Raw genomic sequence first — 24,883 nt, 5'->3', positions numbered from 1 at the left:
ATTGAACAAATTTGCGGTTTTGCACTTTCATGTACGTGAGTATCATTTAAAATGTTTAGGGTACATTTTTCGTTACGCCAATTAGTATAAGCGATCGCCTACAGCTAAAATCAAATACCAACAAGAGCACTTTAAAGCGAGTTTTACACAAAACAACAAAAAAAGCAATGTGCCTCCATAAAAGTGTCACCAAAGCAGCATTTCGATACAAACTACAGCTAACATCATAAAGTACAGGATTCCCTTTGCAGTGCCTCCGCACTCAATTCTTACACTCAAAATCTTACAACTTTTTGCTTGTAACTCCGCTTGTTTTCATTCATAAAATCTTGCATTTTCACGCCGCCGCAGTGCACCCGTGTTGCTTGAGTGGAAAATTGAGTTATTTGCAGTGGCAGCAGCAGCACATTTAGAATTTTGCCATTTTGGCGCACATTTCAGTTAGTTGATAATCTGGCGTCCACTCTGTAAGTCACGTCCCGCTCGGCTGTGGGACGCACTCTGTAACATGTGCCAAAACCAACGCGATTTCAATGTTAAATGATTGTGTGCAAAAAAACACAAAAAAAAAATAAACAAAAGTCCAGCTGGAACTACAGCACTAAACCAAACAAAATCAAATAAATAATAGGTATATCAGTGCATAGTGTCAAAGTATTTTTCCTTTTATATGTGTGTGGCTATAATTTTCAATCCAATTCAATTAAATGCGAACTTACGAAAATGAAAAAGATGAAATACGTCAGAACGGCTCGTTGAGTGCATGAGATTAAATGTGATTGTGTCAATTGCTGAACTTGAACCTGCAATATTATTTGTATCTTTTGCATTTAAATTTTCCATTTTTCATTTTAATGAGCACTTAAAACGAGAACAAATATGATATTAGGGAGTTTTCTTCAACGATCGCATTACATGATTAATAAAAAATTAAAATTACTTTTTAAAGGAAAATAAGCCAAATAAATTCTTAAAGTTTCTTGTTGAACTTTTTTTTTAATTTTTTTTTTTAATTTAGTTGCAATTATGTGTTAAGTTAAAGTACAAAGGGAGTTGCAGGAAGCCTTAAGGAATTCTACCAAGTGAAATTAAACTGATTTCAGCAACATTCCAATGACGTGCAATTAAAGAAAAATATAGAAAAATATGTCACGCAACAAACTATATACACACAGTTGTGAACATGGAAATACATAGCAGTACCCTTAAAAAATTATTTTGAAGTAATTTATTTTTTTCCTAAAAATCGTACAAAAAAAAATTTCAATAACAAATACCATAACTTCGAAGGGTGAGGGGAGTTTAGTGCCTTAAGTTTTTTTAGACTATACTAGGAGTATTAATAAAATTTTGCACAGATTTAGGCGATAGTGTGCTTATTATTATTTATTTATATTTTTTTTTAATTTTAGTGAGTGCCATGCACATACAAGTATTTCTTATGTTTTGACTTTAGTGCCTCGAGCAAAACGCTGCCCCACAGAACAACGAAAATAGATTCTGCAATTGTGAGCAGATGGACACACAGGCACACGAAATATTCTTTTCCGTTTAGCAAAAATGATTTCAAATGGAATTAAATTTGTGGAAAAGTCGGAAAAAAGAAGAGAAAAAGGGAAAACTTCCCTGGAATACGATAGCAGTATTGTAAGATGTTCCAAAGAGAATTCCATGATAAAATAAAAATTAAAGAAGAGGCTAACTTAAATGTTTCTGACAAAACTGTACGCAGAAGACTACTGGAAGCTGGATAAGCAGCTCGCAGTCTACAGGAAAAGCCTCTCCTGACACCAAAACATAAGGCAAACCGTTTGGAATTTGCAAGAAAACATGCTAGCGGGATAGCTGATATGTGGCGAATATTTTATGGACTGACGAGTCTAAAATAATTTTGTATGGTGACACGGATTCACGACAATATGTTAAGCCTCTACTTGGCGCCGAAAATCACCACAGTGGAATCAAAAAACCATTAAATATGAGGGTTGAAAAATAATGTTATGGGGATCTTTCTCATGTTGTAGCGCATGCCTCATACACAGAATTGATGGCGTAATGGACAGACACCAGCATTTATTTCAAAATAATGCAGAATGTTGTGTTGTCATATTGCACGTAAGAAATGCCAATGAAATGGGTTTGCCGGCTGGATAATGATCCTAAACACACGAATCGAAAGGTCTAGGATTAGTTTCGCGCAAATAAAATTGAGGTTATGGAATAGCCAGCTCAGTACCCCAATCTCAAGGGACTCAAAAAGAGCTGTACACAATGCCAAACCAAGCAACAATCATCAACTTTAGGAAATTGTTAAAGATGCGGGGCTAAAGATTCCAAAGCAGCGATGTGAGAAATTGTTGGGCTTAATGCCCCGTCGTTGTGGTGCCGTAATAAAAAAATGGGAAATTCAACTAAATATTAGTAACAACTTTGTACATGCAAACTTTGTCAATGCAGTTTTTCTTTGATTTTCTTATAAACTCGTTCAGAATGTGTTACTTATATGAACACTGCTATTTTAATGTTAGCCCTGAATTTCTATCTTTTGTTATAAAAAGTTTTTTGTTTTTCGTTACAAAATTGTTTTCAAACTGTGTTTAGTTAAAAAATACCTATATTAATATTTGGAACGATAATAAAAACTTTCTAGTCACATCATAGATTCAAATTTTTTGGAAAACATCTAATACTTTTTAGCACTGCTATTTTCGTGTTCGCAACTGTACATATATATTTTTAAGCTCCTGGGTTGCAGTATGTAATTATGAGTTCCCACTTTTAAGTTAATGGAGCTTTTTTTAAATAATTTTAACATAACTACAGGTATTATGGCGATATATGGAAGTATTATACTTACATATACATATGTGTATTTATTAATACAAGGTGACCCAAAATTAGTCACCCTTTCGAAGGATTTATAATAATTGCAAATGGCGTCGTACGTCAATCATATTTGACACTTGTGAATGAGACAGCTGAAGTATATAAACAGACAAGCAATGGCGCGCGTAAAGGTCAAAATAAAAATTTCCATTTCAAAATAATTTTTTTTTTTTTTTTTCAAAAGAGTTATTCAAATTTCAAAATTGGATCGCTAATTTTACGTCACTTGGTATTAATCCTAATCTAAATATTTTTCTTAAGCCGCTACCTAACACATTCCTTTAATCGAGTATCAATATTAAAATATGAATTTAGGTATTTCTATTAGTTTGTGAATTAATTTTTTCGCCCTATATTAAACTAATTTTATTAACTGTTTTCCCCTTTATGAGACGAAAATGAATTATGTCTTATAATTTATACCATAGAAATGTAGTATAAAGGGAAAGGGATGAATTAAGTACGAAAATTACAATGCATCGAATTTGTATTGCCCTTCTGGTCGTAATGCTGCTGAAGGCTTCGAGAACTACAACCGGTAAGTAAATAGTTAAAAAATGAGATTTTCACGTATGTATACACATGCATACATATGTACATGGGGTTTATTGAAAAACAGAACACGTATAAAATCCTACATTAATACTTATACAAGTCGTGAAATTAAAATATACGAGGTGTGTTCAAAAAGTATCGAGCATTTTGTATTTTTTCAAAAATTATTTATCTATTCATTAATATCTATTTTGTCCCCTTCAAAGTAGTCCCCATGAGATATTATGCACTTGTGTCCACGTTTTTTTCAATCGTCGAAGCCCTTCAAAAATCATTGTTTTTTATCTTGTTCACCTCCTGCTTCGTCTTTATCTCGTTTATCTCGTTAATCGTAGCGTAGCGTCGTCCTTTCATGGGCCTCTTCAGTTTCGTGAACAAGAAAAAGTCACAGGGCAAGAACTTATGATGCACAACGCCCCTGCAATCGAAGAAAACGGTAAGCAAAACTTTTACATTCGACCGAACTTGACGTGCTTTTTTCGGTCATGGTTCGTGCGGCAGCTTCCATTGAGATGATTGGGGCTTTGGTTTCCACGTCACAACCATAAACCCACGATTCGTCACCAGTTATGATCCTCTGGAGCAAATTTGGGTTGTCGCGGACTGAGTCCAACATCTCATTAGCAATGTCCATGCGATACTGCTTTTGGTCGAAATTGAGCAGTTTTGGTACGAATTTTGCGACGACCCGTCTTATGCCCAAATCATTGAAAAAAATCGAATGGCACGAGCCAATCGATATGTCTAGGTCCTCAGCAACTTCTCTAACGGTGATTCAACGATTGGCCAATATCATTTTCTTCACTTCTGTTGTTGAAGTGCTCGGGAGTCCGGCACGCTTTTCGTCGTTCACATCTTCTCGGCCTTCTGAGAACATTTTGTAAAACCAACGTTGCTTTGGTCCAAAGTAGCTTCTCCGTGTGACACAGTCAACATTCGGAATACATTCGCGCACTTAATTTCGTTTTGCACACAAAATTTTGCTACAGGTTTTTTGATCCATATTTTTGAATAGGTAACAATCGAAGACAAGCCGAAACACGTGCAAGCAAAACAGCTGTCAACAATTAACTGAACATTCAAAATGGTCGAACTCGTCAGCATGAGTGAGAAACATGAGTACCAACATATCGCCACAAAAAAACCAAAATCCGAATATACATAACCTGCGAAAATTCAAAATTCGCGATACTTTTTAAACACACCTCGTACCTACTTACATATACATATATATAGATTATCCATTTTTAGAGTCCCAAGATGGCGCATAGGGAAACATATGTATATTATTTATTTATTTATTCAATTAATAGTCTAAAAAATACAGTATTTCTTACAGACTATGAAAACAGCTTAATGCTAAATAAATTAATCAAATAATCAATGATTAAAGTTAATCAATGAGTAAAAGAAAAAGATAACATTTCTTACAATTTACAGAGGAAGGTTATTAGATAATACTAAGAATTTACTTCGAAAATTCATTTAGTATCAATTTGAAGTGGTTCTTTGTGGAAGAAAAATCCAGGCCATTATAATTTGAAAGCGAATTAAATTCTCCCAGAGTTCTAAAAATCGGAACATTGGAAGCATAATTAGTTCTTACTATCCCGAACCAGAAAAAATCAAGATTGCGTAAACTTCATTGAGGAATATTCAAATTGATTTTCTCGAGTAGCAATGGGGAGTCAATAACGCCATTTATCAAATCGAAAAGGAAAGTAATGGAGAGAATAGTCCTTTTAATATCTAGTGATTTTAGATTAATAAGCAAGTACCGACTTTTATAGGATGGAATTGGATCAGTGAAATTTAAACAACGCAAAGCATTACGCACAAAAGCTGTCTGGACACGTTCAAGCCTATTAATATGACAAGCATAATATGGTATCCAAATAAAGACGGCGTATTCCAACTTCCAGCGCATCAGAGACGTATATAACAACTTAAGATTACATACAATAGATCAACAAAGTCCGAACTAAAACGTCGAATAAACGCAAGTTTTGAAATGGTGTAATTTAAATGTTTTTGAAAAGAGCATTTAGAATACCACGCCAAGATCCGTAATTTCACTTCGATTGGCTAAACTAGAACCACAAATACGGTAGGAAGTGGGTATAAGAGAACAAGATTTAGAATAAGAAACAAAAACACACTTGCCGATAGATCCACCGATTTCATATAACCTGCATCCTCTTTTTGTTATTTTAATGCATCGTAACCTTTTATTTTTGCATCCATATAAAACTCGGAACCCCTTTTTAAAAAATTGTGGAATTCAGTGGCGATTTCTATAAAATCCATTAAGAATGCTGAACGCTTTAAATTAAAGGTGTTTAAATTTTTAAACTAAACTTCAGTTCTCCATTTTCTGCTCTTCGCTTTTTAATATACTTTAGGTAGGTAGGTAAGTGAAATGTTTTAAATACCACTCTGGCACTCCCCAATTAGCACAAAAGCACCATTACCATTATGAGTCCTCCAACCTATAGCCAACCGAAGCTGTTGACGTAATGAAGAAGATTTATGGAATTTAGGTTGGCACACTGCCCCAGGTGAAGAAAGGAGCACTTAGCGACCTTAATCATCTAGCCACCAAGCCCGGACATTTACAGAGAAAGATCTCAACAGTATACTTCTCGGAAAGGTCCCCACAGCTTATGCAATGCGGTTTAAATGGTAAACCCAGCTTTTCCGCTAATGTGCCGATCGACCAATGACCGGTTAGCACAACTACACGGCTGGAAATTGAATAATGTGAAGATTTTAGAGCATATTAAAATATACGTTGCATTAATTACTATAACGTAACTAATCACAACCCACAACACCGCAATTTTGGTAACGTGCTCACTGATGAAACCCAGTAGTTTCGCCGAAGTTGCACATTAGTGAAGAATTAGGAAAACAAAACCTTCTTCCAAAACCTTCCGGGTCTAAACTCCAAACTTACGTATGCAAAGCGTAGTAAAGTTCGGTGTAAGTAAGTACAAAGTTTGTGTTTAGTCAATTAATTTTAAGATGGATCCACTTCTTCTATGAGATCATTCACAATGACCCTATTTTACTTAGGTAACATGAAAGCTTTATCTATTTTCAATTTAAAAATTAATTCGTAAAATTTAATTCTTGGATTAAGTTAAACCATTTTCTTTCAGTCAAGTAAAAAATTATTTTTTGCTACCCTTTTTACCAAAAGCGATTTCATTTTTTCCACTTTCTGCACCCTTCTTAAATGCAATCTTTTGTAAGGGAGTGTCAAAACTCTAGTGTCACAAGTGAGCAAACTTTTAATAATTCAATAATGGAACCAAATGATCAGTGAATGTTTGTTTCAAACATTTAATATGTGAGCGATGGGGGTTTTCACACCCAATCCGTTAAAGTTTTCTTCGTTATTCGCTAACTTGTTTAACTTTTCTAAGTGCAAATGGCATTCACTTTACTCTCACTTCTCGTTAAAATGAAAGTGAATCTTGTAAATTAGCTAATTTTGTATTTACAAAAGGCAAAGCCGGTGTGTTAACAAATTTTATTAAAGGGGCAGCTCCTCCCGACAACGAGGTTTCCAAAAACTGAGAGTATTTATTAAATAAATAAGTTACATATTAATATTCATACTTAAATGAATATATATTACAAAAATGTTTTTGAAATAAAAACAAAAACAAAATGGCGGCGCTACAGCTGCTCAAACGTGGCTCCTCCAATTTGCGCCGTGGAATTTACAGCCTCTTGTATTCAACTGAAATCAACCAGACAAAAATTTTCCATTAAAATAAGTTATTCCGCTTTGCACTTAACTATTTTTTACGAAAAGAAAAAATTAAAATTTGAAGTGGAAAAAAATAACACTTTTTTATAAACAAATTGATCAAAACAATAATTTTAGTAACAATTAATAAACAATTTGAGGCACATGCAAAAGCCATCTTGATATCTTGATACTTTTGAGCGCTGGAAAAAACCTGGTTGTGATTTTCCAGCCAAATATAATGCAATCACACTATTACGTTTGAATTCCATCACAGAAAAAAAAATTCAACAAAACTGAGACGCAAATGCTTATAAACAATATATTGAACTGTCATTAGAACAATTTTGACGTTGATATCATGAGCTATTTTACAGATACAAGCAGTGTGAAGTTGGTAACACTTCATATCGTTCGCCCTGTAAAAGGTTACAATTATACTCAAAATTTATTATTTTAACGATTTAACTGATGCTAACACCTTCTTGGCCGATTTCTGGACACGAACTCGATTCGGAGGCGAAGAACCAGGTTCACACCACTATTTAGCCTCTTGTTATGATTTAGGATCATGATGATAAACCCAAGTCACATCCATAGTGATCAATCGACGCACAAGATCCATTTCATCCTTTCGAAAGCGCTCTAAATGTTGCTGAGCAAATCGCATTCAAATGTGTTATTGTTCCATTGTTAGCTTTCTGAAACCCAATACTTCAGTCAAAATATTGCTGAAACTATCCAATGGGATGCCTAAGGCTTCTACTAAATCTCTTTCAGTCACTCGACGATTTTCCAATACGATATCCTGTATTTTTTCTATGATTTCTGGTATTGCTGCTGGTTTATGACGTCCTTGACATAAATCCTCTTCAAGGCAACAGCAACTTACCTTTCTACATACTGTACTATTTGATGGCGAAAAGTCATTATACAACTTCAACATTCGTTCATAAATTTCCTTTGCATTAAAACCTTAAAAATAAAAAAACTGCACGATACCTGATTTCTTCCATTCTAGAAAATACTATGACATGTCGATACAAAATGGCTTGTAAACAAGGAATGAATTCACAGATTGAAATGAAGGTTAACATACGGTCATATGAAGAGTGTACCAACATAACAAAAAATTAGGCCAGTAGTAACGCTCTCTCTTATCGAACCGCAAAACTTATTGAGCAACCTAGTATATGAATATGTATCTGTATCTGATCTGTATCTGATGCACTGCATCTATACCTGTATCTACTACTCAGCCGTTAATGTGTTACAAGGACTTACATAGAAAATCAGTCATTTTACGTCAATAAAGTCAAATTGATTAAGTTGGTTTTATCAATTTCCCTTAAACTCCGCCCGTCCGTCTACACTGTGCTAATTTTTAGAGCAAATATTGTCAAATCGTGTTCACTTGCAAACTTCTTATTCTTATCGAGTATATTGAGTTCAGTTTTACGATGTTATTACAATACAAACTAATACCGTGTGGTTTGACAAAGTAAACGTAACGAATTGACAACGAACGCCCAACCGGCAATGGGGAGGTTTATACTCGTATGTACGTTGCGGCGCACGTGAAATCATGAGTTAATTGATAGGGTGCAACACAGGGATATTGTTGCATCGAAGTTTGTGTTGTAGAATTTATATTATGCATAGAAGATTTGTATAAATTAGGGTGGTCTATATGTGTTTGGCATGGAAAAATGTTCCTTATTGTCCCTGAAAACTGTGGGGTTGTGTATTAAAATACAGTAGGTTCTGTTTTTAGAATCAGAATCGAAAAATAAATTTAAGTCAAAAATAGATTCAGAAAATACCCACATGTTGCGCGTTCGTTTAGGATTTGGCGTAAAATCACTTTCGTCACTTGAGGAAATGTGCACGTCTGATCTAGATAGTTATGCAGGCGGTTCCATACTTGTAGGGTTAGCATTTCTGATGTAATCTGTGATGAGTTTTTGCTTAGCTGGTTTAGAATCTTGTTTATATGTACAATTCCCGATAGGTCGACATGCATTTTGTAATTAAAAAAAAACCGCACTATTTCAAAACCGCATAAAAACAGAACCAACTGTATATAGTAAATACCTCAAATAGAAGACCGATTTGAATTTGGGAGTTCTGTAAATAACGTTAACTCAAATATGATACTAAGTAAACATATACTCGGATATAAAATTCGATTACTCCTGAAATTTGTTTCCAAAAATTTTAATTTATTTATTATCTTATTTCTTTTTTAAATAATGAAAGAAAGTATTAAATTTTTGAGTTTTCTAAAATGGCTGCTACGTAGCAGATGGAATTGTATAGATTTTGCTGATTTCAAATAAAAACATATACTAAAATGTTTCCAATTGCTGAAATAAAACAAAAATTTTTGTATATAAAACTTTGATCAAAAAGTTCCCGGAATATACTCAGAAAACTCAAAAAAAATATGTAAATTCCTCAAAACTGATATTATCGTCTTCAAAGTACGCCCCATCAACTGCAACGAACTTATGCCAACGTTTGATACAGCTCTTGAAACATTTCTGGAACTCTGTTTTCGGTATAGTCTTTAGAGCCGTCTTCGATTTTTCCATTACTTCCTTTCCGCTGTTAAAATAAGATCCCCGTTGGGGTTTTTTTGACTAGATCAAACAGAAATAAATTGCACAGAGCCAGGTGAATTCGATGATTGTTCTGTATTTTGATGGTATTCGTTTCGTTCTTGGTCAAAAATTTACGGATAATTATGTCACTGTGTGACAGCGCGTTATCATGGTGCAAAATCCTCGAGTTATTTTACCGCAAATCCTTTCTCTTTGGGAACATTTTTCACGGAGGTTTGCCATTCACACTCGGAGGTTTGCCATTGCCGGCCAAGGGGCGACCGCTATTAGAAAAAAACTGTTTCTTAATTTTGGTGCTTCACGGAGATTCGAACCTACATTCTCCGAATGGGTTTCACGCACCAACCCGCTCGGCTACGCCGTCGTCATTCCTTATTATATGTCTGACCTTCTGGAAAAAATTCGTGGTGCACAACACCGTTGTAATCCATAAAAACCGTGAGCATCGCTTTCATTTTTGGCTGAAAACGACGTAGTTTTTTTAGTGTTGGGTTATTCGGCTGCGCTCTCCACTCACTCGTCTGATGTCTGAATTGCGTGTCGTAATCTTAAACCCACGTCTCGTCTCCAGTAATGATGCGTTTGATGAAAGTTGGGTCGGATTCAGCTTTGGAAATCATGTATTTGACGATATCAAAGAGATTTCTTTTTTGCATGAAATTTAGGACCTTTGATACCAACTTTGCAGCAACACTGCGCAAGCCCAAATCATTAACTATAATATCCGCAACGGATCAAAAAGCAATGTTCAAGTGCTCTGCCACTTCATTGATATTTTCATCAATTGTGCCACTACGTTCATCATACTCGATGGACTTAGGCCACTCGTAAACGGCTATTGCCTTTAGTGTATCATTACCAAAACAGTATTTCAACATTTCTAAAGTGTTTGCACCATTGAATCTACTTTGAACGCAAAATATAAGACGTACTCGTTGTAGCAAATACAAATCTATTTTTAAAACTGCAAAAAAATCGAAAAAAAGTTCCGAGTAGATTTACTCCAGAACTTTTTAAAGCAATGCCGATAAAATTTTGGTAGGAATATTAATCACGGCGGCCGCCGTAGCCGAATGGGTTGGTGCGTGATTACCATTCGGAATTCACAGAGAGGTCGTTGGTTCGAATCTCGGTGAAAGCAAAATTAATAAAAACATTTTTCTAATAGCGGTCGCCCCCGGCAGGCAATGGCAAACCTCCGAGTGCATTTCAGGCATGAAAAAGCTCCTCATAAAAATATCTGCCGTTCGGAGTCGGCTTGAAACTGTAGGTCCCTACATTTGTTGAACAACATCAAGACGCACACCACAAATAGGAGGAGGAGTTCGGCCAAATACTTAACAGAAGTGTACGCGCCAATTATTTATTTATTTTTTTATTAATCACAGATGTATCAACAAAAATATACAGAACTCATCAGTTGACTTAGAGCGTCACCTGACGGTTGTTCGGAGAACTTTTCGATCAAAGTGGTAAAACTGTCAAGAGCCGTATTTTGAATAAAAATAGCGAAACCTGGAGGAATCTAAATTTTTACATGTTTTATTTTAAAACACGTCTTTTGAAAGACGATTCAAAAAGTAGAATAACTAACTAAAGCTTATTGAGGAAATCTACAATACATACATATGTATGTATGGACATGTGTTCATAACAGGCATTAGTACATATGTCCGCTAACAGGCATTAGTATGCTCGTAAAACATGAGAGAGCATGCAAAATCATTTGTATAAGTTAACTGACGAGTTTAAGAATCCACGCAGTGGCCTCTGTCATGTTGCAGCCTGCAGATGAACGCATGGAAAACCTTTCCCACGGGAAGTGTAGTTCCGTTGTTAACTAATTAAGCTTGCTCATGTTTGCTGGCCTTCAGGTGGGGTTTTGCATTTCTGGGTATTATTGAAGTTGGTGAATTGGATACTGAAAATTTTGGATGTTAGAAGTGTTAACTTCGGATGACGCTTGAGATTTGGTCCTTCAGCAACAACTTGTTAAAGTTGTTTGCATCTTTAGTTAATATGTAATTCGTTGAGTGCCTCTCCTAAGGTTGGCTGAGCTATTGCAGGCATTACACTTTGTGGAGGTAACTCGAAGTTTTAGTAAGTCTTCTCACCTGTTGCTTTGTTGAATTTGGATTAAAATACCATTTATGGTTCTAGTATTACCATCTATGGTAAATTTTTCTTGTTCAAGAAAAACATTCCTAAAGCTATAAGTTCATTCCGGGAGATGTTTCGACTATTGTTAACGTTACAAGATAATTTGAGGGTGTGTACTAAGTTTGCGTTTCACGTGGAATGGCCGTCAAAATTCATACAAATTGCATTGCGGGGAAATAGGCGTGAAATTTCGTATGTATTTCACCGCAAAATAGTGCTCATTTCACACCGTGAAAACACTGCGCAACATGCCAGCAACATTTTTTCACACCTATGTATTTAAAATGTACATGTCATTTAAAATTATGTGAAAACTAAAAGTTCGTTTGCAAGTGAAGTGTCTGAGTTCGAATTCTCCTACCTGAAGATATGGCATTTTTTAGCGAAATGTTTTCGCAAATTGTGTAAGTAAATCTTTTTTTTGTGTCAAAGTATATAGTATAGTATGTGTATTAATTTGTTTAAAACGCTTTTAAATCATAAATTTGACGTTTCTTTTCACATAACAATCAATGTTGCTAGCAACATTTCAAAGTAAGCCACTTTTCTTACAAATACTCAAGTCCTTATATCGTCTACAATTTTTTTTTCGATTCCGAATACATTTTTGTTTACCGGATATTTATTGTAATATTTTAAATTTCTTATAGCGTAAGGTTGTATGCTCCATTGTGTAATTAGTATAAGTTTCTTTTGCCACTAATGATATTTTAATAATATACAAAATTGATGGTGGGTGGCTTAAAACACCAACTTCTGCTAATTCTGGTGCCTCTTTCACTGTAGACTTCAGTTTTGATTATATGTATGAATAAGTTTTAGAACACCGGCCTGTATTTTGGATTGTTCATTATCGATTGTTACAAGGCAATATGAAGAGTAGTGGTGGATTTGTACTTCCGAATATGCCGTGCAGTGAAGGTGACTGGAACATGGAACTGCTGAGCGTGCAGCTCCCACTTGGCCAGCTACCCAGAAATTATATCACTATCGTCAACAAATTTGAAAAGAAGTCCAGAATTGAACTGGACGACAAAGTAAACTGAAGTGCACCTGCATTTAAAGGAAACTCCAGGAGTGTACGCTGGTACACACATGGCTCGAATACACCAGAAGGCTGATGTATATGGCAAGGCACTGTATCAAGAAGCTGGATTTGTTAGGAACGCATATATATACATATATATATAATTGGCGCGCGCGCACCTCTTTTGGGTGTTTGGCCGATCTCTTCCTCCTATTTGTAGTGTGCGTTTTGATGTTGTTCCACAAATGGGGGGACCTACAGTTTCAAGCCGACTCCGAACGGCAGATATTTTTTATGAGGAGCTTTTTCATGGGAGAAATACACTCGGAGGTTTGCTATTGCTTGCCGATGGGCTACCGCTATTGGAAAAAACTTTTGAAATTGAAAAACAATATGAAATTGGTCTTTCACCGAAATTCGAACCTATGTTCTCACTGAATTCTGAATTCACCAACCCATTCGACTGCGACGGCCTCACTATCACAGCCGAATAATTTAGGTCCCAGTACACAAGGTTATGACTGGGAACGAAGCAGCGTATACAGGGCCGTCGAGGTAAACCCGGAAAACATTTCGAAAGCTCTGGAGCAGTAGCGTTAAGTCCGCTGATAAATGGACACATTTTTAGTGTATTGATTCTTGATTGACATTGGAGTGCCGGAGTAAGTGCTAGAGAAACGATGAGTCGAAAGCAGGACAGAAGAGCTGCGATACTAGAGTCACTTCGCGCCGGAAAAAAACCCTAAAGAGATAATTGAGTGGTTTGGCTACAAAAAAACGCAACCCTGGATGGACCGCGTGGCTGCTGGAAGAGAATATGTGTTTCAGCAGGACTCCGCACCTGCTCACAAGGCAAAGAAGTCTCAGGCTTGGCTCAAGAACAGAACAACCTACCCTACCACTGGTCACCAGATTTTTGGCCACCTTCAAGCCCAGACTACAATCCTCTTGATTAATACGTGTGGGGCACAGTTGAAGCAAAAGTTAACACTAAGGACGCTCTGAAGACAACCATCGAGGAAGTGATGACCACAATGGACAAAGAGGAGGTAGCTCACGCACGTGGGCGCTTCAGGTCCCGACTGGAGCAGGTAATTGCACGAGATGGAGGTTACATTGAATAATTTTCAACTATGACATGTGTACTCACATTATACAAAGTTAAGTGCAAATAAAATTATTTTTGAGTAAAAATCCAATAGTTTTGTTTTTAAGTTCAATATTCCGGATTTACCTCGACGGCCCAGTACATTGGCAAGAGAAGCTGCGGCCTCCTTATTAATACGATTCTTCATTGTTGTGAGAAAACACACCATTAAGGGGGGAAGCTGGTCTAGAGCGCAAAAAATGGGCATATTTTATGAATTTATTTTGACTCAACAAAGGAATCAATCGAAAATCTGTGAAATAGGTTTAATAATATAGCTTTCATGGTACAAATACAAAATTTTTCGTCTGAATTAATTTCAAAATGGCCGCTGTCCAGCAGTTCTCCTAAGGCGCCTTTTTTTCTAGTGGGTCCATTGCCGAAGACGTAAACTCCTTAATTTTTGTCCTGGATCAAAAAATAAAATTTTTTTAGTTTCTATATAACAACAGAAAGAGACGTACGTAGGATTTTTTCGATATTTTGTTTTTTCGCGAAATGGTGCACGTTTGAACAAAAAGTTACAATTTTCACTATAAAGAACGACATAAAATTGTTGATTAAAAAAAAAACTATGTAATATAAATAAAAAATCCTACGTACGTCTCCGGAGAAAGGTATTTCGAATGTATTGTCAAAATTTCGTAAGAATCGGTAAAGATTTGTTCGAGTTATGTCTTCGGCCAGTTTAAAAAAAGTGATTTCGAGAAAAACGCGTTTAAAGTTGTAAGTAGCGTTCGGGGCATACCTGCGATGCACTGCCGTCGAATGAAAAATTTGGGCATTTAGACATTTTTGCTGGCATCCCTCATTTGGTATACTATTTCTAAGACCCTAAAGCACCTTTTAAGACAAAAAAAAATTTTTCGATTTTTTCAAAATTCTAGACCAGCTTCCCCCCTTAAGGAGAAGCACAGAAGTGAAGAGCTTACGATAAGGGAGGTTAGCTGGCACCAAACTGGCGTTCTTATATGCCGTTGAAGATTGCGCAGTAAAGCTTTCCATGCCTCAAAATAATAATTATTTTTTTATTTAGTAAAAGTTTTAGTTTATTTGGTAGTCAAAAACAAAATTGGATGGCTAATTTTGCGCCACCTTGTATATAATATAAATATTTCAGAATTCTTTACATATATTGCTTTTTACATATATATAAGTATGTATGTATGTACAATAATCGATCGTAAAAGTCGCAAGTTTTTATGCCAATACTTTCTACTTTAACTATCCACTATTTCTTGCCGTCTTAACGTTTCTTTCTATGCAGAACCCACTGGGGTATTGTTTCTCATCTCCAGCCAAGACACAACGTACCATCGTCCATTAGCAGCACGTCTACGCCATGACATTATTAACCAAGCCGAAAGCCAATTGGACAACACTAACTACATTGTCACTGTTCATATATTACATGAAATATTCAATTTTCCAAGCTATTGGGCGATAAAAAATTCTATGCCCTTAGTGCGCTCCAAACTGCTTGAAGAGCATACCAAATGGGTGGTGTGGTTGGAGGAGAGTACACATGTTTCACTTCTGCTGCTTTTAGAACAGTTAGCCCTTGAGGATGCGACACAGGTAAGTGAGAAGATTATGAGTAAAATATATTGCACAATTTATTCTATGAAAAGTAAGTGGCTGTCAAATTACATATGGTGTAACATAATAGATAATATATATATGTATGTAGGAACATTTTTAAAGCGCTATAATTTATATTCGCCAATTAAGTGAAATTAATTTATTTTAAAAATAGTTTTTCTATTGTTATTATTACAGTATATTTATTTGGGTCATACGCTCTATGAGCATCAGGCTAACATCAGACATCATTTTGCTTTTCACAAAGATTCGGAATGGTTTCCGTTTCCGTTTCAACGAGCGGGAATTGTTTTTTCAAGAGCACTAATAATGTAAGTATAGACTCCAATGGAGTTAAGGATATTAATATTGTTATTATTAAGCATTTACCAAATATCCAGCCAATAGGCACTACTTCACTTACGCTAGTGACTACTTGAAAGATTATATGGTACATACTTAGGAAAAGGAATACCATCCAGAACTGTCTCTATTTGTATACTGTCGATTTAGCCGTGTCGTCCGTCCATGCGTTCGTTTTTCAGTAAAACTTGGTACACATATTACTCTTTTTCCAAGGTAATGTGGTATTAAAATGGCCGCGCTCTCCTACCATATAAGGGCAATTTTCAAAAAAGAAATAAACGTGATAACTCTGCTATAAACGAAGAAAAATTGCTTATGTTTGATACATGAATTAATCCAAAAAAGGAATTGTGCAAGAAAAATTTTCAAAATAGGCGGCATCAGGCTTACTTTTGGGTGAATACGTGTATCTCGATAACAGCTTAAGAAAACTCGCCCAAAATTAGTTCACGTATTGCACCCCATCTCAGCTAAATAGGATAAATATGATTCAGATTAGATAAAAACCACGCACACTTTGACAGTCTGTATCAGAAGAAAAGAACCAGTATTTTTGTAACTTCAAGATATATTTCGTTCTGCTTTTTGCTGCGTAATAGTCCCTCTCAAGGACTACTTAGGTTAGTGTAGTTTGAAATTTTCGCGTAAATGCAACCAAACAAAAATGAGTGAGAACTACGCGAAGCGTTTCGAGACGGTATTTTTATGCACGCATTCGACGGGGCCGAAATTATCTTACGTCGCTGCTGCAAAAGTGATTAAAAAAAACAAAAAAGTTTGTTGTGATGTGGAATCAGCCGTATAAGGTGTATAAAAATGATGATGACTTTTCCGAGCGCGGCTTGAAGCAAGTGACGACGAAAAAGCAGGATAAAGTAATCGTCCAACTTTTTAAGCAGGACCTTTCTTTGCGACTACGCCAAACACTCTCAATTCTTGCTAAAAAGGGAATAGATGTGGGTATTAACGCCATCGAACGTCGACTGAAGGAGGCGAACATATCCTACCGTCCCACATCATCAAAACCACTACTCTCAGAAAAACACATTGAGAAACTACAAGACAAGAAAATGGCGTCACAGTATTGGACTGGCCTCCCCCGTCCCCAGACGCCAACCCCATTGAAAATGTTTGGAGAATTATGAAAACGCATCTTGCCGGAAAGCCAGTCCACGATTTAAAGCAACTCGTACGTAAAATTCGCAAAATCTAGTCCTGTTTCTCGGAAAGCTGGTTCAAAGCATGAAAAAGATGCCAAGCTATACTCGACGGCGATGAAGACTACACGGCTGATTAAGTAATTGCGACTCGTAGTTTTGTACATACTTTCATGTACAAACAATTTTAAATATATATCTTTTATACTTCATGAATAATCGCGGTTCCTTTTTTCTGACACAGACTGTATGCTAAGATTAAATTCCCGTCCGCCCATTGAAGGTTACGAGCTGTAACTCTGTTAAATAGGAGTTTTTTATTTCAAAAATTAACAGCCAACCCAAATGAATACTTATTAAAATGAGCGCGGTTATATAAAGTTCGGTGCGTACCGATGTTAGCCTTCCTTACTTATTTTCTTATGTAGTTCGATTTCCAAGTACATATCGTATGTGAAAAATATTAATCTTTTAAAGGTAAGATACGAGGCAGTCAAATATACCATATAATACACGTCTACAAGGCTGTTATAAAAATATTTCAACTTTCTCGGTCTAAAGCTAGGCATTTTATCTCTCTTCAGCTATTGTTTTTGGCTACAATTTCGAGCTCGGTCTGTCCTTCTCCAGGTGCTAGGCGTCCTGGCCTACGGATTTCCCTGCCCTGCCCTGCCCTGTGAATTCTGCCCACAAACTTTGACTTTTTTAATATCGCTGGCACCCATGTTCCACGACTCACAGCCGTACAAGAGTACTGAGTTTACATTGGGGGTAAATTATTTTATTTTGATGCTTGTTGCGTCCAAACTGGTTGTAGTCGCCCAAAGGCCTGTCTTGATCCACCGTCAGATTCGCCATCGGCGGCAATAATGCTACCCAGGTAGCAGAAAAAGTTGACATCTTTGGTCGGCTGGTTATTTATTGAAAGGCATTTGTTATTCGTTGCGTTGATTCGTAGTATTTTGATTTTGCCACTTCTGCAAGGCGTGGAACTTTTACGGCCATGGCAGTAAAGCTCTCTCTCTCTTGCCAATAAGTGCCTCTTTGGACTGAGTAGGTAATTGACTAGTAAAGCTCTCTTTTGAAAAACAAAACTAACATTCCATAAGGCTCTCATCATGCCCGTCCTTACGTATAGCGTAGAAGCTGGGCGATGACAACATCCGATGAGAGAGAAAGATTCTGCGGATTTAGCGACGGCGAGTATCGTTGGCGATGGAACCATGAGCTGTATGAGCTTTAAGACGACATAGACATAGCGCAGCGAATAAAGATTCGTTGGCTGGGTCATGTCGTCTGAATGGAAACAAATGATCTTCCAGTTGGTGGTAGCAGAAGAACAGAAGGTTTGCTCTGCATTGGGAAGATCAGGGAGAGAAGGACTTGGCTTCACTTGGAGTTTCCAACTGAGTTTTTCAATGAACTGGGTACTTGCATTTTTTTAGCAGCTCAGATGTTAAATTGTCTTCCCCAGGCGATTTGAAGTTTTTCATATACTTAGTTGATTGCATCTAATATTTCTTGTATCTTGATTACGATATTCACTTTTATTAAAATTATTAATATGTAAATTTGTGCTCGTTGTATAAAAATATGTAATAAAAACATAAACACAATTTGTTTTTTCCCATGGCAAATCAGCAAGACAGCAGATGAAATGGAAGCAACAAATATTTATAACTCTCCGTTTATCATAGATATGGAACACGAATTAGCTATTTACATATACAACCAAGTAAAAAAGAATGCTATTGAAAGTAAATACAGTGGCAAAGACCCTGTAGGTGCCAAGGAACTCAACACCGTACGAAAAGTGCTAATGCGAAAAGCACATTATATTTGCCCGCAATCGGGTGAAGAGACTAAAACTACGCTGGACGAGAAGTGTGCAATGTACGCTCAGCCCATGGACAAGAGCAGTTGTGTAAGTATTTGTGTATCAGAGAACGAGGGAAAACGTTTGTGCGTTTGTGTGTTGTTTGTATATAAAAATAGTTGTGCGCCTAGTGGAACCGATACAATTTTTATCAAAAGACATTCGATGACATTCCAAAATCTGACGGACAAAATTAAACCCCCATATTATTGTAATAGCGATCTCGGGAAAACACCTTCCAGCATTGTGATCTCTCAACAGACTTTGGTGTAATAGTCGGGGACTGGAAGTAAAACCCGAAAAAACGGTTTTGATACTTTTTTGCAGAAGACAAAAGACACCGTTCTTAAACAAATATCCCTAGGGGAGAAACCCCTTACAGTGACGGAAAGGGCTAAATATCTATCCCTTGTATGGATAGGAAATTTAATTGAGGACTCACAGTTGCAAATAGACTACGCAAAGCAATAACGGCGTTATACTCCTACAGAAAACTAATTGGGAAAAAATGGGGGTTGGAACCCAGAATCATACATAAGCTCTATACAGCGGTAGTGAGGCCAATTTTTTACTATGGTATTGTAGTATGATGGAATGCCCTTCAGAAGGATGTGAACATTGAGGGTTGGCAAGGTTCAAAGACTCGCTCTGTTCTCATAACCGGTACATACCATTAAGGAAAGAGTGGGAACGGGACGATGTAAAATAGGCCGAGTCCATCCATGTATACACAGAGGGTAGGGGGGCTGAGGTGAATATGCCGAGTATCTAGGGATCTCGTTTAGTTTTCGGCTTCCCCACTACTGCAGTGTCTTTCAGGCTGAACTGATGCCAATAATAAAAGCCACTGATACATAGTGATACGATACCTGGAGATGATATCTACATCTGATGAGTACACAGACAATATGTATTATATATTTTCCCTTGGTTTCTAGGTGGAACATAGGTTCACAACAAATAGATTATAATTCGATTTGTTTAGCTCGCAGCTTCTGTGCCATTGTAGATCCACCATTTGAGGTAGACAATTTTTCAATCAGTTGAAAGATCTCAGTTTTGCAGAAATCAGGGATATTCTAAAATTTTTGAAAAGCACACACTGGTTATAGGAGAGATAAGGACAAGTTTCCCGTGCGCATTATGGGCTATGATCTTTACTGTGTCCCATAATGCTGAAACCTAACCCACATTCCAAAGTTGTAGCGGAAACCGGAGAAGTTAGATTTAGTAAGCCTCCAATCTAGGAACTTTTTCAATCAGTTATGAAATATTGTAAACCAGTCATAGTTTAAATTTCAGTAAACTCCATTACATTTAATGTAGAGAACATCTTAAAAAATGTTTGATTTCTGTATGTGGCTCGCTTGTTTGAGAAATTGTAAGTAAAATATAGTCAACATACATTTTTATATTAGTATCTGGTACATTACAGATTTCTTAGGTACAAAAAAAGTCTGCTTTTGAATAGCTAAAGAGCCCGGCGATTTATGAGTAATAGGTTAGATGAGGTTAAGCAGTCACATTTAAAAGGAACAAATACTAATCAGTACTCTGTATGAATTTTGACAGATTCCTTACTAAGCGGCAATTAGGGCCTTGGGCTCGTTGTTTGTGTTTTCTCTCTCTATTGCATCTAAATACTTCAATGTTGGGTTCATCTGGTCACAGCGGCATGGAGGGAAGCTGCTGGACTGATAAGCTGGCTAAACAGGGGACTCTGGAGACGGTTTTAACGCAAAACGGGAGGACCTACGGTATACTTGAGAATCTGTGGTCTACTCCTTCATAGATGAGCCTCGCATCAATTCAGCTAGCGCAGGGCTAAAGCGGGCATGTGCAAAGTCGCGAGATCCTTCTGGTCACGATTAGGTCGAGGGGGCTGAAGAAAACTTCTAAGGCTAACAAAGCCGCAGCTCTCAAATTTGGTAAGTACCCTTACCGGACATTGCTCGTTAGGTGTCCATGCCGCGAGACTTGAGATTGCTTGAAGTCCTTTCTGGAGAAACTGTCTGGAGGATGAGGTGGAGCCTCAGCACCGTCTTGTAAGCTGCCTTGCTTTCATCGGTCAAATATTTACACATTTGGTCTCTCACTTTTTTACTACACCTGAGGATATTGCGGATTTAAATATCACACACCTGGTGAAATTCATCAGTAGCTTGAAGCGGTTAATGGGAACGTAATTAGTCACTGTTGGTCGTCATCCTCTAATCCAAAATCCCTTCTTCTTTTTTCTACCTGTTTGGTTCTTTTCCTTCTGTCCCCCCTCTCCCTTGTATGATATCACAGCGAACGAATTTTGATGATTTGTCCAAGTGGGCCCCTCGCATGGGCAGCCATTTATCCTATCCTATCCTTCCTTAATGGAATGAAAATATTTATCGATCCCTTTAGTCATCCGCCCAGCTAGTGTTGTGCAGTATAGTGGATGTATAGAGGTTAAAAGACACCATCACTGTCAATACTTGCGTTAGAAAATGCCTTAACTTCCAATTAGTTGGACTCAATTGCTTTTTAGCTTGGAGAATGTCTTTCTTGAGTTTTAGTACCGGAGTTGCAACTTCTCTGTTTTTAAAATTTTCACAAGTTATGCCTTAAATAGCCTTAGTATCTTTCCTCATTCAAAGATTTTAATTTAAATATAAACTAAATTTAATCTATTTAATTAATCTATTCCTATAGGTTACTCTACGACCACCAAACGTTTTCTTTGCGGTCAAAACCTGCAAACGTTTTCACAGCGATCGCATGCCTATCATAAAAGCAACTTGGGGACGTATTGCCACCCATATTCGATACTACAGCGATGTAGCAGGTGAGTTCAGGGCTAATAATGAAAAAAAACAATATCACTTTTTATAAATTGAATACACATTTATCTGATATATAAATTTTAACAACCACCTCATCTTAGATCCGAAAATTCCAACAACTTACACAGGTATACCCAACACAGAAATTGGACATTGTGAAAAAACGTTGAAAATATTGAAGTTAGCACTGCAAGAAATCGATGAATTAAATATGCAGTTGAAGAATTTAGTGTCTGAGCGTGATGAACGTATATACTGGCTGGTTTTAGCGGATGATGATACGCTGATAAGGTTTGTAAATTTATAATTTAACAATTTTTCTTTAATACTATTTATATGTTACTGTGTGGGGTACCTACCTACAAACAAATCCATCCACTTTTTTCACAAAATTTTTTAAGCATTCCGAACCTTTGTGCGCTGCTTGGTTGTTTCAATCATACACAGGAGATATATCTTGGAGAACGATACGGTTTTCATCATAGTATTAATAACGGCTTTAATTACATAACTAGTGGAGGTGGGGTTGCCATGAGTTTGCCCGCTGTACAAAAGTTGATAGCGTATTGTCATTGCATTCATCCTCAAGACGCCGATGACATGTTGTTGGGAATCTGCTTCAACAGCCTGGAAGTGCCAATTATACACTCTCCGCAATTTCATCAGGTTAGTTGCACAAAATCGAAAAACGGTCAAACGTACATACGAACGCTTCTCTGTAAATATTTTCTTGAATACTCAATAAATGATTGATTTTCCAGCTTCGTCCCCAGGACTATCCGGGCGAGGTTCTGGCGCTTGATCCACCAATTTCATTTCATAAATTCTACGATACGGATCCATTTGCTGTGTATGAGCAATATTTTGCCAATTTTGATAGGCAGATGCTGCAAGAAATAAAAAACAAAAGTTTTACAAATCAAATAGCTACTAACTGATTAAAAAGTATTAATAAAAATAATCTTATTATATTATTACAGCATTCATTCATTTTAATTCGTTTTATTTGGTTAAAGAAGAAAATTCTATTTTTAATACAAAATAATTAGTTTGCATGTATCGCCAGCCATACATACGGTTGGTCAAGAAGTTTGTTTTGACATACTAAAATATTCCAGTCATCTGCACTTCTTTCATTAAACTATCTTATTGAAGGAGAGCCTTTGAAAATTATTTCATTAACTTACATAGTTAGCAGTACTTTGTAACGGTACACTTTTTGAATCCTTGAAAGCAAGCAAAAACCAAAATACAATAACAAATCAAATGCTTCTCTCAACTGTCAAAAACGTGTTTTTACATATCTATTTTAAGCTTTTTCGAAATCGATTAACAGCAGGTGAAGTTTGGAGTTATGCACGGTGCATTCTTTTATGATAACACGGAGTGTGTTCATATGGTATGCACAGGAAAACCACTACGAACTCTAGCTTGGCAGGAACTAATCGATGCTTCGAGGTGGGTTTTTAACCGGCCAAGTTTAATGCGGGCTATTATTTTTGCAACAGAAGGGAGACACAAATGCCTCTCCGGTTGTGACAGTTTTTCAAGTGACCTTTCTTTGCCAGCTTCCAAATAATTCTTTCTTTCCACTCTTGAGGATAGGTTACATTGTCCCACACAGATGTTATAAGTGGGAGACATATTTCGTCAGAGAGCAGTACTATATATTGGCTTTAAAAAGCTCAGATGGTATGCCCTCAATGCCGACGGCCTTATTATTGGGATGTTGTTTTATCGCAGCAGCGATGGGTGGTGCAGTTTTGATTCTAGCATTAATCTCTATTGTTCTACTGGAGACGGACTGTTTGTCTAAAGCAGGGTCTAAAACATTTTTAAGCAGCGTCGAATCTGATCTTCTTCCGTCATTAGGAGATTTCCGTTTAGGTCTTTAACGCTCAAGCTTTTGTCCACCATTTTTTCCGTGATCTTGAATAACACACGAAAATCATCGGGTCTAAGTACTGTTTCAGCATCGTCTGCCAAATTGTTGATGTAGCTCCTCTTGTCCCGACGCACGACGCGTTGGGCTGTGTTCTAGAGATAACAATGTCGTTCTTTTAGCTGCTTAGCTTGATCGCCGCTTCAATCCGACTATACTGAATAATAAAGTGTATTTCAAACTATAAAATTATGTTTTTCTTACCGAACCGCAAAACATATTGGACAACTTAGTATATATTTATGCAAATTCAAAACATACATTTATTGTTTTTCATGCTCAATTTTCATGACACGTTGCGGCTCTCTACTTCAGTAACGAAATAATAAAACTTTAATTGAGAAAATACTGTCGTATATTTCGCTGTTTGCTAAAATTCAGAAGACAGTTTGTGATAATGAATTCAATTTTGTTGATGGAAAATTATGATATATTGTCAGGAAGAGGATATAAGAAAACCGAATAAATAAACTAAAAGGAATATTGTTGGAATGATTTTTTTTTTTTATTAATATATAATCTGGTAAATATCATTTATTTTCTGAATACGATATCCAATAAATCTGGCCGCATAACGTCAATGGTGGCTTGAATATTGCAATAAATCGCTTGTTAAGTCCAGGTTTACACAGGGAAACACTTTTTTTGGCGGTAAACTTAAAACAAATTATTTTCTTCACTTTATAAAAATCACAAAAATCACGACTGAAGAAGTAAACGTCAAAAGCAACAAATGTTGTCGAAAACGATTTTCCTCGTGTGACCGCGAATGAAACATCGGAACTAAGCGCGTTGCAGGGCAAGTTGTGCCGTTCTGTTGCAACCAAATGTCGTCGATGTCAGCTGATTAATTTTTAGAAACAAAAATTTAGTCAGCATGGCTCGAAAGCGCTCGCCATTCACCGTAACGGCAGCTCCTTCCCCCTTTCGACAGAAATAAGGACCGATGATGCCGCCAGTGCTCTATGAACTTCACGCCTAAAGCTCGT

The 24,883-nt window shown here is 36.7% G+C and overlaps 1 protein-coding gene across 2 annotated transcripts; it reads left to right on the top strand.

The window, feature by feature from the left end:
* Positions 1-461: 461 nt before the first annotated feature.
* On the top strand, positions 462-22,926 carry LOC128863215 (beta-1,3-glucosyltransferase). Of its 2 annotated transcripts, none has more exons than XM_054102255.1 (9): positions 462-631; positions 3,315-3,424; positions 15,424-15,734; positions 15,936-16,069; positions 18,902-19,184; positions 21,822-21,954; positions 22,054-22,243; positions 22,354-22,618; positions 22,714-22,926. In XM_054102255.1, exons 2-9 carry the CDS (start codon positions 3,361-3,363, stop codon positions 22,888-22,890), a joined length of 1,557 nt encoding a protein of 518 aa, XP_053958230.1. In that variant the 5' UTR covers positions 462-631; positions 3,315-3,360; the 3' UTR covers positions 22,891-22,926. The 2 variants fall into 2 exon arrangements, with proteins under 2 accessions (XP_053958230.1, XP_053958231.1); XM_054102256.1 differs by having other exon boundaries at positions 3,279-3,424.
* The last annotated feature ends 1,957 nt before the right edge of the window (positions 22,927-24,883 follow it).

This window comes from Anastrepha ludens, chromosome 5 (assembly GCF_028408465.1).
Source record: "Anastrepha ludens isolate Willacy chromosome 5, idAnaLude1.1, whole genome shotgun sequence".
Taxonomy (NCBI): domain Eukaryota; kingdom Metazoa; phylum Arthropoda; class Insecta; order Diptera; family Tephritidae; genus Anastrepha; species Anastrepha ludens.
The sequence above is the reverse complement of the archived record's forward strand: the minus strand, read 5'-3'. Positions and strand labels throughout refer to the sequence as shown.

Excerpts from the sequence above, each read along its gene's own strand:
- LOC128863215 (XM_054102255.1), top strand. The coding sequence starts at position 3,361 with ATGCATCGAATTTGTATTGCCCTTCTGGTCGTAATGCTGCTGAAGGCT. Across the intron at positions 3,425-15,423 it reads GGCTTCGAGAACTACAACCG|AACCCACTGGGGTATTGTTT; the intron begins GTAAGTAAATAG and ends CTTTCTATGCAG. Across the intron at positions 16,070-18,901 it reads TTTTCAAGAGCACTAATAAT|CAAGACAGCAGATGAAATGG; the intron begins GTAAGTATAGAC and ends ATGGCAAATCAG.